General features: G+C 42.4%; 1 protein-coding gene across 3 annotated transcripts in view; it reads right to left on the bottom strand.

The window, feature by feature from the left end:
• The window catches only part of rnf123 (ring finger protein 123), a 187,343-nt gene that overhangs the window by 17,819 nt on the left and 153,524 nt on the right, over nt 1-16,000 (bottom strand). For all 3 annotated transcript variants that reach the window (XM_083771405.1, XM_083771407.1, XM_083771406.1), the window contains exon 38: nt 11,931-12,025. In XM_083771405.1, the coding sequence (XP_083627531.1) occupies nt 11,931-12,025 (95 nt within the window). The remainder of the gene's footprint in view (nt 1-11,930; nt 12,026-16,000) is intronic.

Below are 16,000 nucleotides of genomic sequence, written 5' to 3'. Positions count from 1 at the left end.
GTTTGTCTAAATACCGTCTGGCCAGACCCTCAGCCAGCCAACTCATTTAGCATTGCTCTCTAAAGTTTTTCCCAGGAAATATCCTTCAAATTTCACAATTAGGCATGGACAGCTGTTCAATAATGAATGCTAATCCTCCTTTATCCTAGTAATTATATTCAAAACCCCCAAACTAATATATTTGCTGAGTAAATTTCACTCATCGACAAAGTCAAATACTTACACAAATCCCAATCAACTATACTGTTATGGATTATAATAATTTGTTCTATTGTTCCATTTACTTATTCTAAATGGGACAATATTTTGAAATCCCAAGAGGCTTCATGGGATTTTGGAAAAGTTGTTCAGCTAAATAAATAAATGACTGCCTGGGTAGTCATTATTTGCCATGGCTATCATCATTGGAATTAAAGCGGAACTATGTAAAAAGAAAGAAATATAGCTGCAAGTAGCAATATGTCGGGACCAATACTGTATGTGTATCGAAGTTTTATTGCTGATGGTCAAACGGTCCATGAGCTACTGTATGCCTGTTCAAAGTTCGTATTTTCAAGTGCTATAGCGCCACCCTTTGGCCAATGGTCATGGGCTTAGTGTCCTCATTGTTTGGCATGGCCCTCTACCATATTGCCAAGTTTCGTGAAAACCGACTGCACGGTTAAGCCAAAACTGCTATTTGTGGGAGGAGAAGAAGAGGAAGATAAAAAAAACAGACAAAAACAAAAAGGGACCAAAGTCAATTTGGGCATGGGCCCTTAATAAAATGTAATTTTGTCCCATCTGTACGGTAGAGTATGACTCTTTCACAGTCAGTCAGCCATCTTTGTCACTGGTGCCATTTTGTCATACCGATATAGAAATCTTTGAAGACCCACAGAATATGTTGTGCTATACCTAAATATGTCACATTATCTCAAATGAAAGATCTACTACTCTACTTTGCCCAGAAAAAAGAAGTGAGTCGTTTGCTTTCACCGTTCTGAATTTATTGGCCGTTGAATAAAGCATGGTTTCATAAAAACGGCCATCTTGGAAACAAACAGCTGAGAAAACTGCGTTTTAGTGTGAGGTACTTTCTCACTCAGAATTCTCACTAAAGACTTTTATTTTTGATTTCAGTGATATCACAAAGTACTTGTTCTCAAAAAAACAAAACAAAACAAAAAAAAGCTAGGAAAAAAAAAACATGCAAAAAAACGGGGCCCCCCTAATTTCCAATCCGGCCCTGGAAAATACAGGGGCCCCCTGGCCCCAGGCCCATGCCTAGGGGGGCCAAGTACCGAATCCGGCCCTGGAAAAAAATATAGTTTTGAGAGAGTTGGTGCACCACCCTGTGGCTGGCTGTTGCAGCACATGTGCACAGACGCATGCAAGGGCAACGCGTGTGGGGGACGTTGGGAGACGTTTTCGATAAGACTTGGATGGATCCATGTTTGACGGGAAGGTTTCGAGTTGCACACGGTGAGTTCGGTCAGCTGGGGGTCTTGAGATGTCACCCCTCTCGCGCGTCGCGCACACACACACACGCACGGGGGAGAAAACTTGTGTTGTTTCTGCTTGAGTTCGATCGAGATTACGTTTCGGACGGGGGGGGGTTTGGCTGGCCACTATCAGTTGATCGATGGTTGCGACGCTTCCCTCCCTTGTACATGCTCATCCTGTACGGGTCCATCAGCTTTGCGACTCTTTTCTTTCAGATAAATAATGACTTTAGTTGGAAGAACGCACAGCAGTGTGTGTGAGCTGGGCTTGTGTTTGTTGTGTTCTTGCGCCTTGCTGCTATCTAGCCTACTTTATGCCTGGAAATAAATGACTAGTTCACTTCACACACACAGACACAGATGTTTATTTTACACTAGTGTCAATTGTCGAGTGAGGCTGGGTTTGTTTTGCTTCCCCATGTCCACAGCCCTCTATCCAATTTGGTTTGTTGTAGTTTTAATCGTTTCGTCTCTTCATTTCGAGCGTCGCACACACACACACACACACACACACACACACACACACACACACACACACACACACGCCTTCTTCCCAGGCATGGAGGACACCCCCCCCGTGTGTGTGTGTGTGTGTGTGTGTGTGTGTGTGTGTGTGTGTGTGTGTGTGAGACGCTCGAAATGAAGAGAACTGTTTCTTGTGACAGGGAACAGAACTCGTCTGTCTCTCTCGCTCTCTAAACCAACCTGTTTCAGGTGCTTTTCCTATACCACCAACAACAAGGGGGCGGCAGAAAAGCAACCATTTGGGGGTGTTTTTTTTAGCACGTGATTTCAGAGTGTTCCTACAATATATGCGAGTTAAAGTCGCAGTCACAAGTTGCGCAACAGTCCCATCTATTGAAATCCAATTAAAAGTGATAAAAGACGTCTTTACGGGCATGGCTACCAGTGCATAGTTGGATTAAAGACGGGATTACGTCCCTGGCACTTTTACAATTACAATTGGGGTGGTTGTATATCTTCTTCCTGCTCTTCTATTGAGATCTAGATCGTGTCAAAGGGCATGTCTCACCGGACAAAGGATGTGAGACAATTTTGACCTGATGGTCATAAAAATTGAAATAAAGAAAATAAAAAAATCTCACAAGCACCCATGAGGCTGATTTCTGATGAAAATAAAATAAAATAAAAAAAGTATTTGGGCAGAAAGTTGGAGCCGAGAATAGAGCCTTGAGGCACAAACTTTCTCTATAGCTTTTGGAGTTTTTGCAGTTGGAAAAGGGCAAGCTTAAAGTTAACCAATAAATGAATCAATAAAAAGAGAGAAAGGGGCAGATGTGCAGAGCTGAGAGTACTACAGTATATGGAGAGAAATATGTTGAGTAGAGCGTGATCTAGGGGTTATCAATGTGTATCAGGGGGTGGTTGTGCAATGATGTTTTAGGTCAAACTCCTTCGAGTTGTCCGTTTTTGAATTGCCTTTTAAAGAGCCTGGTATTCTCCCAGGGGACATCGCAAGAGACTGGAGGAAGAGGGCAGACTAACAGCCAATGCATGGTATGGTGTAGTAGTCTTGAAGGCAGGGAGGTGTTGCTCACCAACTCAGTAGAGAGAGAGATTTGTATTAAAGGCTGCTCACTAACAGACAGACAGAGATGCAGTATAATGAGAAATGGAGAAACAGATTGGACGACTAAAGTAAGCACTGGCACTCTCTCTGTCACGCGTAAGGCCACAAACTGATCACACAAGAAACCCCAAAACGCATTTACTGAAATCACGGAAACACTAATTTCCGGAATGTGTCATATTAAGTGTGGAAATTATATTTGAATGTGTCCTACTTGTCTGACTGATGCAGGTAGCTCACGTTGTTAATGAGGCACACCGTCTTCAGTCCACAGTGGAGCAAAACAGAACAAATAGAAGAAATATCATCGTGTCCAACACTAGCTCTAAAGTCCTTAACGCTATGGACCAGAGCTACTGTAGTTCAACACATACAGAAACTGATCATATTTTTCCTCTACCTTTCTCACAAACACCTGCGACACACATACACTCTGTTACAAACCAACCCACCCACCCACACACACATATCCACACAGACACGCTGCACACACACGTGCACAGAGATACACACATGCAACCATTTTCCGCTGGCTAGTTCTTTGATCTTTTCATCTCTGCTACAGAATCTCAGCCTACACAACAGATCTCTCTCTCTACTGTATCTTTCTCCCTCTGTCTTTCGAAGTCAATTGCAGCTTGAGGTACCGTAATATAATCTACCTCACAAATACGATTAGAAAAAAACCTGTGTATACTATAAACAACACAATTAATTTAGGTAAAAAGCAACAGTGATAGCTTATGTACTTTGTGCAGATCACAGGTGTATCAAAATGATGAATCCATCCTATACGGAAATCAAAAGTGCATTCATGAATGTCGCATTTTCATTGTTCCACGCTTCGGAGAAGTGTAAGTTCAATGGCGTCACTCGTCAAAAAGAACAGATCGGCAGGCTGCAATGTTTCGCACCGCAATGCCTCGACAGCTTGTAGACCAGTGCATTATGGCAAGGAGTTCCTCGCGTGAACTTGAATAAAGTTGTGCACAGCATGTATAAATGAGAATGTTTTAAGAGTTTGAGAAATTAGGTAAACAACATGTTGACATGACACCTTGTAAATTTGGACTGATTTATATTGTGTTGGCAGTCAGTGTTTCTGCCATTCAACAAATCACTCTGAAAGTGATCTTATAGTATATTGTTGTCATAGTTGTTGTCATAATTAGATAGCTGTGGAGTTACTTTAACTTACTTGAAGTAAAAATGCTTTTTAAAACAATATATTTATATATGCTTGTATACCCTATACCCTTATATACCCTTGACATATTATTTTTAGGGCTGTCAATCGATTAAAATATTTAATCCGATTAATCGCATGATTGTCCATAGTTAACTGTGATTAATCGCAAATTAATCGCATATTTTGTATACGTTCTAAATATACCTTAAATCAGTGGTTTTCAAGATTTTTCATATCAACACCCATTATTTATTCTGCATTTGAGCCACGGACCACCATTTGATGACATTTAGCCTTCCAGACCCAAACTAAAGAACTGTATTGATGTTGGCCAATGGTACCATTACGAGAGATAACAGGCCATGTTGATCAAAATAACATGTTTTCAAAGTTTTCTAATTGTGTAGACTCACTGGGAGAGAGAGAGAGGGGGAGAGAGGCGGGGCTCACTGACTGCCTGCATTCACATGCATGCGTCTCTCAACCATTCTGTCAAACTTCACAGTGCGTTAATCGCGCATTAAAAAAAAAAGTGCCGTTATAAGGATTGTGAGTTAACTAGTTAATAGTGCGTTAACTTTGACAGCCCTAATTATTTTTAATTATTATTATGTTACTTTACAGTGAGAATATTTTAGAATGTAGAAAGAACCAAGTAAGCTTTGTAAGTGTATTAAAATCTAAAGCAACTGCAAGTAATATCAGTCTGGATGACGACGGAGATCAGCTACAAAAGAGGCGAATGATAACTTGAATTCACAATTTGCAACAGAAAACAGACAAAACCTCAGTCTAGAGCATCCAATATACAGTATGGTTAAAATCACATACCAAAGGATATCAACCCTAATTATAATGAATTGCATTTTTATAGTGCTTTTCCAAGTGCTTTAAGCGCTTTACAATGGTTCATTCATTCATACATTGGGAGGTGAACAGTCGACGCCAGCGTCCTCACCTCCCACATTCCAACTCATTGGAGGCAATGTAGGGTTCAATGTCTTGCCCAAGGACACTTCGACATGTGGAACAGGAGGAGCCGGGATTCAAACCGCCGACCCAGGGATCATTGGACGACCTGCTCTACCTCCTGAGCCACAGCCGCCACACAATTATTAATAATAATTAGGTCTGTTGTCTTCTCCAAATGCTTAGTGAATAGAGTCCTACTATAGGCACTATTACATTTTGAGTATAAAATTACATTATGCAGATCACCAGGTTTTAATGTCAAAGTTGGAGAGTTCCATTATACAGTATAACTGCTGTATGCCTTATCTTGGCTGACAATTAGATGGATTCAAAAGCCATATGGGCAAAAACATACTTCTTTATAGTGGCAGTACAGAGTAATAAGAGTATGTTTGCAATGACCTTAAATAAATGGTTAGAAAGTAGAATATTCAATTAAAAGTTAAACTTTTTATGACCAAGACAGCATGAGCATGCTGACATAACTACTACGCTGCCTGCCATTTCTATGTTGGCTGTGATTGTCTTTGTTTTACTGTCTTGTTGTTTTGTGCTCGTCTTGTGGTGTTAAAGTATTATACTAAGTCCACAATGAAAATAAGCCCTTGGGCTTTATTGTGCTTTCATTCCGTTATATTTTAATTATCAAATATTTGAATTAATTCATCACTCTCTTTGTCTCTCCATCTTTGCCTTTCTCTCTCCCCATCCCTGTCCCCTGTATTTAGTTTGAGATTTAAGGACTGGCACTGTGGCTCTGGTCTCCTAGACATCGCAAGCTGTTGTGTTGGTGTGTGTGTGTGTGTGTGTGTGTGTGTGTGTGTGTGTGTGTGTGTGTGTGTGTGCGTGCGTGCGTGCGAGAGAGAGATGGAGTTTGTGTGTTTGTCTGCATGTGTTTGAGTATTTTTGTGCGAAGGTATTCATCTGTGTGTGTAAGAGACATTGGATATGTGTGTGTGGCCTGAGCCAGTGAACACCAGTGCTCCAACTCAGCCTCCATAAGTCACCATCCAGAGGCAACAGTGCCCACTGTAACACAGTTCAAATACCTTGGAAGCGTCCCAGAATGAATCAAATGATTTAATCTTCTCCTACAGCATAGCCGTATTTGGCTGGACCGCATCAGTGGGCCAGCCCTATGAACGTGCATGTCTCTGGAGTTAAGATTTTTCCTGCAGTGCAAGATGCACCCAGCTAACATCTGGCCTAGGGTAACACATTGGTCAGAGGTTCAAGAAGCAAGTTAAACTATTGTATGAAGTCGTCATTCGCAAAGGGTTTTTGTCATCAATAGCTATACTGGAAAATGGTGAATTTATATAGCGTCTTTATTCAGTGGTTTACATTCCCATATTCACACAGAGACAGCAGAGGAAACCATGCAAGGCACAGACCTCTTGATCAGAAAGCATCACAGAGTGGTGCAGATGGTCTAGCACGTTGGAGGTGAGCTTTGGAGTCAAAGCTGAGAGGAGAGAAGGACACTCATCCCCACAGCCACAATCTGTTCACACTGCTACTGTGGACACAGCCAGGCAAGTGCTACCAGTGTATCAATGCCACCAGATTTATGAACATATTCCACCTGGCAACCATGAGACTGTAAAATAAGTGACTGAGCACCACCTGTCACAAGGCTGCTGTTACAACATATTCTGCCACACAGGATTACTTTTCTGTGTTTATTACCATGCAGGGGTTCTCAACTTTTTTGTCCCAGGTACCCACTCACTCATCCTCGAAACACCGATAAGCATATACAGTACTTACAACCTTACATTTAGAAGCCATTGGAACTTTCCAAACTTTTCAATCAGTCACTCAGACAATTTTTTTTTGTTTTTGTTTTTTTTTATCCCACGATTTTGTAACCCAGTTTTCTTTTCACCCAGTGCCAATTATCTAATGTAATCCTGGGCACTACACTTCCTCTGCCAACCTGGGGGGGGCAGCGGACTGACCTCATGCCTCCTTCTATGCATGAGTCCAAGCTGCTTCTTTTCACCTGACAGAGGGGAATTTCCCCGGCCGGACGTAGCGCGTGGAAGGGACACGTTATTCCGACCAGTTCCTTTCCCCTCCATCAGGCGCCCTGGCTGGTCAGGGGGAGGTAATTTTAGAGACCAGGATTACGGCATGTTTTTGTGAGGGTATCTACCCTAGGGGACACGGGGAGAACATGCAAACTCCACACAGAAAGGCCCTATCGCCAACCCCCGCCTCGGGTATGGGCACTGATGACGCGGAGGAGGGAACACGCCGCCAGTGCCCACAGCGTCCCCAGCTGGAATCGAACCCAGGACCTTCTAGCTGTGAGGCGACAGCACTACCAACTGTGCCACCGTGCCCCCACTCAGACAAATTGTATACTTTACAGTCATAAACAGAAACCACTATTCTAAAGTGGCAACATTTCCATAAAAGATCGGGAATCATCAAACATCAACTACATTTATCACCCCAAACGCCCGGGGGTATTTAGGACCATTACATCAGAGCGCCCAGCGATTTGCGGCAACGGAGCACATTTAAAGGTGCACCAGGCGCCATCTTGGATGTAGCTGAAGTAGCTAGATGTAGCCAAAACACACCCGAGGTGATCGACAACAACGCGTATGATTAATTCTAACGCGACTAGCTAGGGATCGTGATGGGCCGTCAAAAACATAATCTTTGGTTAGAATTGGACGGATTGATTTAGATCAAGAGTTATTCACGTTTTAAGATTTTCGGTCTCATCCACTAAAATGGGGGGGGGGGGCATTTTGTATTCTATTATAGCACACTTTTTCTAGTGTAATTATGTTTCATAACAACATCTGCTTACATTGGGTATGTGGGAAGATGAGCATCTTTCTTGTTATTATATTTTTGTGTTGACAACACACTTGTACAGAACAGCATTGTACAGTAGTTTTAACACTATACCTTTTAATAGCTAGCCGACATGACATCTCATTCACAGTTGTTTACTTATTTATGCAGTCGTAGGGCATACTTCTTGACCGCAGAGAGAATTGCCCACAGATGATTTGCATTACAGTATATCCAGCATCTGACAGTGCCGTACACACGAAAAGATGAAATTACCTACCTAGGTTCCATCCTGGAGGCCAATCTTTCCGGTGATAAAATGGCCACCAACGTAATCAAAAAAGTCAATCAAAGAACAAGATTCCTTTACAGGATCTCCTCACTGGTCAGCAAAAACACCTTGAAGACCTTAACAGGAGCCCTCGTACAAGGTTTCTTTGACTATGCATCCACCTCTTGGTACCACAGCACCTCAAAGGCCCTTAAAACAAGGCTCCAGACCTCCCAAAACAAACTGGTCAGGCTCCTACTTGGCCTCACCCCCCGAACCCACCTCACCCCTGCCCACTTTGACAGGCTGGGATGGCTTAGTGTCGACGACAGAGTACAGCATCTTGCAATGGGTCTGGTCCACAAGATTCGATACACCACCAAGATACCCATGTACCTGTCTAAATACTTCCTTAATGTAAACGAAGTCCACACCCACAACACCAGAGGGAGTGCAACAAACCATGTACAACCCAGATTCGGCACAAACAAGGGACTAAATTATTTTCGCTCCTATGCCACCAAAATGTGGAACACCCTACCAACAGTCATTAAGACATGTGAATCCCTTGACTCCTTCAAAACCGCTCTCAAAGGGCACCTACGGATGGCTGCAATTCGAAACTGGCCTCTGTAAAATCTGAATCCCCCCCCCCCCCCCCCCCCATTTTCCCTCACTGTATATTGTATCTTTTCCCTTTTTTGCTTCCCATATGATGAATTCCTGTTCTGTACTTTAGCTACATAGAAATGTCTATTTGTATGTCTCTAAATGTCTGTATGTCTTTAAATGTTTTGATGAATTGAACAATGTGGACCCTGTTGTAAACAAGTGTAATGCTTAATTGGGTCGTCCACTCACAGTAGACAGTCTTTGTCTTGAGTTTGTGCTTAAAATGTACTGTAAATTCTACAAACTGTTAATAAATATTTCAATCAATCAATCAATGGCTGCTGACAAAAAGACATTAATGGTTATGCGTATATGCTTCCATTTTACACATAATATGCATTATTTACTATAAAGACTGTTCTTTTAAATTAGACATACTGTACTGCCTTTGTAGGATGTAAAGCAATGCTCCAAATTGTAGTACGCGTGTTTGTAAATTGTGCAAAAGCATTGAAGGCAGGGATGTCCCGATCCGATTCCGATCATGATTTGATTTGCAATTTGAATAGAAACTATGGTATGTGTAGCATTGAATTGCAAAGCATAAGGCAGAATCATACTGTACATCACAATTAGTAATAATAATACTACTACAAATAATACAATGCCTCTTAACCTCATTAGCTGTGTATACGGACTGATGGAGGCCAGATAATTGAAAAGGTAATGAAATAATAAATTATCATACTAATTACGTTGTACTGTTACGGAGATAGGTCTAATGCAGACTTGACAGCTCTTTGTGACATGAAGCCAATAAGGTATTGTGCACTTGGGTATCATTTCCAGTGTCAAATTCATTCATGTACCTATAAAAAGTGCACATATGCAGGTGGCACAAATCGAATCTCTGCCTCTATCCTACGAACCACAGGCTGAGTGGAGCTGACAGCATCATTTCACTTCAGCTTGCTGCAGGGTCTGTAATCACTTTATCTGGGCTGAACATGTAGACTGTGCGGCAGACACGCACAGACATTCACTGATGTAGGCTCACGATGGGCCTCATTTCTTTATGATTGTGTTTATGCTACTGCTGCTTGCCTGTCAGTCAAATAGAAAGAATGGGAGAAAGGTAGTGCACAAAAACAAGACGAGTAACAGCGTGGCCAACTCTGTCCAATCTTTAACAATCCATAGTAAGATACAGTATGAAAGACAATAAAGTGGAGTAATCCGTAGCCATATAGCCATCGGTTTTCGTGATGTCTTTCCAATCACACGGCAATATTGAGGGAAATTGCAGCTGGCAGTAGAGTGTGTGCAATTACCTATCACAAAGAGCAAGAGAGTGCTGTACCCATTTCAGTGACCCATTAGTGGTTTTAGTGGAAATGGACCACCAAAGAACTCACTTCACTCATTCTCAATTTGGCCTCCTTATCCCAGCACAATACCCCCTTCTATTAATACATATGGCCCTGCCGACGATATTATACAAAATGCATCCCAGCCATCTCCCTTCTGGCTAGCTCTGGTCCATAGCCCTAATGCCCTTTTTGCTGCTGTTGCATTAAGGCCACTCTTTGCTTATAGCCCTCGCATGAAATGCAGACTAGCCTCTCCTCTGTAGCGGAAATATAAAAAACGTTTTACCTACTCACCAATACAAAGGCAGTTTGTGTAATTAGAAAGCCTACTTTCCTTAGTGGATGCACCCTGAGCCCCCCATCACAAGTAGAAAATGCCAAGAGAAAAATCTCATGAGACAAGATTTTCCTAAGAGGGTTTCAGAGTGCGTCCACTAAGGAAAGTAGGCTTTCTAATTACACAAACCACCTTTGTATTGGTGAGTAAGTAAAACATTTTTTATATTTACGCTACAGACAAGGCTGGTCTGCATTTATGCGAGCGTAGGAAGAGAACAGTTCCATAGCTCTAATGAAGTTGTGGACCAGAGCTACATTCTGGCACAAGGAAGAGAACAGTTCCATAGCTCTAATGAAGCTATGGACCAGAGCTACCTTCTGGCACAAGGAAGAGAACAGTTCCATAGCTCTAATGAAGCTGTGGACCAGAGCTACCTTCTGGCACAAGTCCGCAAAGGTGCCAGTAGGTCAGAAATGAATGGTCTCTCTACAACGTCTTAGGCGTACTGGTGAAGCATGACACAGCAAAATTGGATAAGGCATGCCACCCCCCCCCCCCCCCCCTCTAAAGAAAACAAGATAATTCATAAATAAAACATATCTATAATGACTCACAACTCTACTGTGGCTTTATTCCTAACCCAACTTCCTTCCTTCCCCTTCCTCTCCATTGTAAACCATCTGTCTGACTAAATTGCTTCTGTGGTTGAGTATGGGGGGGGTCAAACGGATCGGGTTGCCAACTTGCCACTGCAGAGAAAAGAATGGAGGAGGAGGAGGAGGAGGAGGGAGATGAAGAAGGGGTAGTGAGGAAGAGGTGGGAGGAAATGTACTGCGGCAGCCAGCCAACATTGTCATGTGTCCGAGTGGCCACACAATTAAGGCTCAAGTTTAAGTTTGGGGGTTTCTGACTTTTTTCACCCACAGTTCCCCAGCGACAGAATTTCTTCAGCCCTTTTCTGACAGATGTGGTACTGTGCCACACAGTACCACACGGACTAGCAAAATGAGGAACTTTACTGTATCTGACTGTTCAATAAAAAAAGAAGTATTATAATTCATAGAAAGTCATGTTTATATCAACAAATGAATTAGTGGACCCAATTGTGAAGTGGTTACAGTGTTGTATACACTCCTTTAGAGGTTCTGTGGTATACTGTACTACAGTGTGACATGTTACATTACCTCCGTCACACAAGAACACTTTCACCCCGAAAAAGGATGCCGGACCTAAAATAACCATTGCTTACTCAGTGCACAAAGGAAAACCAGGTGCCGTTTTCAGTTTCTAGTGGAGATATCGCAATATCATCAAATGGCAGATGTAACGTTAGAATAGTGTACTTACAGCGGTGCTGGCGGCAGCCTGCTTGGACTCCTCTGTGAGGAAGGACAACATCCGCTCCACTTTCCGCTGCTCCTCCTCACTGATGTAATCTGTATCTGTTGGTGAGAATATACTGTATGCATGAACATTATGAACATACACTGATGTAGTCTGTATCTGTTGGTGAGAATATACTGTATACATGAACATTATGCACATACGACTAAAGGTCAGTCACCATACACCAGTGGTTCTCAAACTTTTTCATGTCAAGGACCCCCAAAATGATACTCATTAGCAATTTGAAAATATATGCCAAGGACCCCCATGAGTGATTTTGAACCATTTTCATTTCAATCTGAGTTAGGCTATGATCCCCTATTTAATGGCATTTCTATCTCTGGGACCCTAATGTATATTGTAAAATCAAATTAAAGTTAATGTAAGTATGAGAGTGTACAAATGGAACACTCTCTGACTTACAGACCCATAAAGGGTCCATTTGGTTCCTAACTATCATTTAGCTGAGGACTCAATGGAACTCCCTCAAGGACCCCTAGGGGTCCCCGGACCCCACTTTGGGAACCACTGACATACGCACCTTCAACCTGACGTGGCTATTTTGGGCAAGTCAGGGGTGTACGTAGATATGCTATATATTCACTATTTATGCAAATAGGGACACTGGCAAACAGCTAAACACTCAAGGGTAAAAAAGGCATTTAATTCCTTGAGGCTTACCTCAACACAACAATGTACAACACAATCTCATTAAGAGCACTGAAGCAGAGCACAAGCATAATGAATGGAATTGCTTAACAACAGTACAACACCATCAAAAGTAAGATCTATATATAAAAGAACACCCTATAAAGAGTACTTCATTGACCAGGTTCCCCAGGGATATTACATTGGCCTCCTCTTTTCTTCCCTCTACACAAAATCTCGTCACCGAAATATGTACTGCACAATCTCACAAGCAAGCTCGTAGGTCTGCTATTTTTGCTGAATGTTTTTGCAGACCTTCGCCTATTATGACATGGCTAGAATATGGAAGCTAGGGCTCACATGGTTAAATCCATACTGGTGATACCGAGTCCACATGTAGGTGGCTTTCTGCCTCTGTAATCGTTACAGTGAAACCAGATACAGGGGCAGATAACGGCCTTGTGTTACAGAGGGAGCCTACAAAATGACATCTGGGAAACACTGGGGCTCAAAGTCAGTGGTTATGTTACAGCCTGGGCACTAAAAATAAAGCACGCAGGGAAACGTGAAATAGAAATATCGCATCTCTCATTGCCGCACCCTATGATGTATTGCAGACACTGGAATGTGAGCTCTCAGATGCTCTTAATGTATTTGATGAGATTTCTGGTACTCTGGACCAATGCACTAGTGGTCACTCATAATAATGCTGTGTGAATGCAAACCTAATTGTATTCATTACACACTGGTGTAGAATGTCAAGAGTGACGTTTATAATACAGTTTACTGTTGATTTGCATGTGATTTGTGCTTTTGTCCATATATGCCAGCATGTATTGTACAAGTCTAAGTTTGGATTGGAGCATATCTGATTGGATATCATTTGATGTCAGAGGAGCTGCTCCAAATATTCTTCTTATTTATTTTTGCTTTGGCACGGCTTGCCGAAATGAACACATTTTTCTGAGAACAAAAATGTTTTAGACTCGATGAGGCTTACGCTCTGGATTCTGAACATTACTCGCCCACCACAGTGATGGAAAGGCGGTTTTACTACGGAACTCAACTGCTTATTTACATCAACCTCTAAAGTGCTTTGACATAATTTGTCTCAGAGACTTTGCCATTCCTGGTGACAGACATAATGTCTCTCTCTCTCTCTCTCTCTCTCTCTCTATGAATACATTTGCCTAAGGATTGTAGTGTTTAAAACATCCTCAGAGAACAGAACCTCTCTTCAAAACTGGCCTTGGTACGTTGCTGGCATATAGACATAAAACAATATAAAACTAGAAAAAGTGCCCTTCTGGGCACAGGTCTCCACCAGGATTTCTTCCTCAGCCTAGTGGGAATATGCGTGCACAGTTTCATCGCAATCGGACGCTGTGTTGAGGAGTTGTGGCGATTTGTACAAAGCGGGCTACTCCTGAAAACTGTAGGAGCCAATCGTGGCCAATCAGGATGGAATATGAGAAATCAAACAAACCTGCCTTGATCACATGACTATGGAGATCATGTGTACCGATTTGCGTGAAATTTGGATAAAATCTGGAGGAGTAATAATAGAAAATGTGTTTTACATGTGGGCCTCCTGGTGGCGCTATAAAGAGCAGATGTGAAAAATTCCAGGCAAAGGTTTTTCCTTGGCCTCTAGGGAGTTGGCATACAAATTATCCACAGATCCGTGCAGTTAGAGGTAAAAACACTTTTCGGCCAGTTATAGCGCCACCTTGAGGCTGAGTTGAAATTGTTCATGTGGCATTTCGTCCTCGGCCTAGTGGGAATGTGCGTGCACAATTTCAGGGAAATCACGCGATGTGTTCATGATTTGCAGCATTTTGTTTGAAACTGAGCACTCCTGTGAACTTTGGAAGCCAATCTTAACCAATCAGGATGGAGTCTGAGAAATCTGAAAGACCGGTTTCGTTGAATGGCTCTAGAGAGACTGTGTACCAATTTGTGTGATGTTTGGACAAAATCTGTAGGTGTACTGTGCAAAAACTTGTTTTGCACAAAGCGGCCTCCTGGTGGCGCTATAACAGGCCGTTCTGGAAAGTTTGGGGCAGAGGTTCATCGTTGGCATCCAGGGAGTGTGTGCGCAAAATTTGGCATCGACCGGGTTAACGGTGGCCGAGATTAGCTGCTCACGGACACACGGACGGACGGACGGACACACGGACACACACACACGGACGGACGGAGTGCAAAACATACTCTCCCCACATGCCTTCGGCCTGGTGGAGACAACAACGAGAGCACTGAGTATCTGATCAATCGCACAGGAGTGTTAGAACATCTCACAGGAGTAAGAACTGCTATAATGCAGTTTGGCAAGGCACTGCGTTTGATCGTTTGCTCCACATTTGTTTGAAGCATGCTCAGCCTTAGAATAACAAGTATAATATATATATTATATATCGGAAGTCAATTCAATTTGAGTAAAAGTACAAACGTATTGGTATCATTTTGTCACAATTGTATTTGTGACAAAATGTGACTACATAGGGTCACATTTCCTGACAAATAGTGCAAGGTTTCCGTCCAACAGTGATGACACAGACTAACTGTTCCAGATGGTTTGGCTTACCCAATAATAAACAAAAAATAACTTCTGGAAGAGGTATTTTTTACTTCATGCTCACTTTTGCCGGCTGTACGATAGAAGATGCCCACTTCAAATGATATTCACCACAAAGTGGTGGTTTGCCTACTTCAATGCGCATGGATGGTTGTTATCCTACTCCATGTATCAAACATGGACTGTTGTCTTTGCTTGTTGTGGTAATAAATCAAAGGGAAGGAGGGAGAGAGCAAACACAGCAATATGTCAAAGAGACGGACAGAAGCAGAAAGACAAAGATCAATGTTTTCAAGTACCGGTAGATGGAAAATGAGACAAAAGAAGAGTGACAGGCTGGCAGAAAGACAGTTCCAATAAAGCATATTGAGAAACTGGACAGACAAAGGCTCAGGAGTCACAGAGTGAGAGAGAGAGACTGCATGAGAGAGACGTGTAGACGGGGAGAGACGAAGACAGTGAGATAAAGAGAAATCCTGAGGTAAAGAATGAAATGGCACTGTACAGATAATTAGAGTTCACTCACACACACACACACACACACACACACACACACACACACACACACACACACACACACACACACACACACACACACACACACACACACACACACACACACACACACACACACACACACACACACACACACACACACACACACACACACACACACTCTTGAACTTTCCCATTTTGCTTTCTGTCTTTTTCCATTACACACTTTCATTTTTGCCTGTGGCTTTCACCCTTTTTTCAATTACTAACTTCGCTCTCCAAGAACTCTCCTTTCCTTTCACACTTAAGG

The sequence above is a fragment of the Protomyctophum parallelum genome, assembly GCF_964188405.1.
Source record: "Protomyctophum parallelum genome assembly, chromosome: 8".
In the NCBI taxonomy this organism is placed as follows: domain Eukaryota; kingdom Metazoa; phylum Chordata; class Actinopteri; order Myctophiformes; family Myctophidae; genus Protomyctophum; species Protomyctophum parallelum.
Note: the sequence above shows the minus strand (reverse complement) of the source record. Positions and strands in the feature narration are given on the sequence as shown.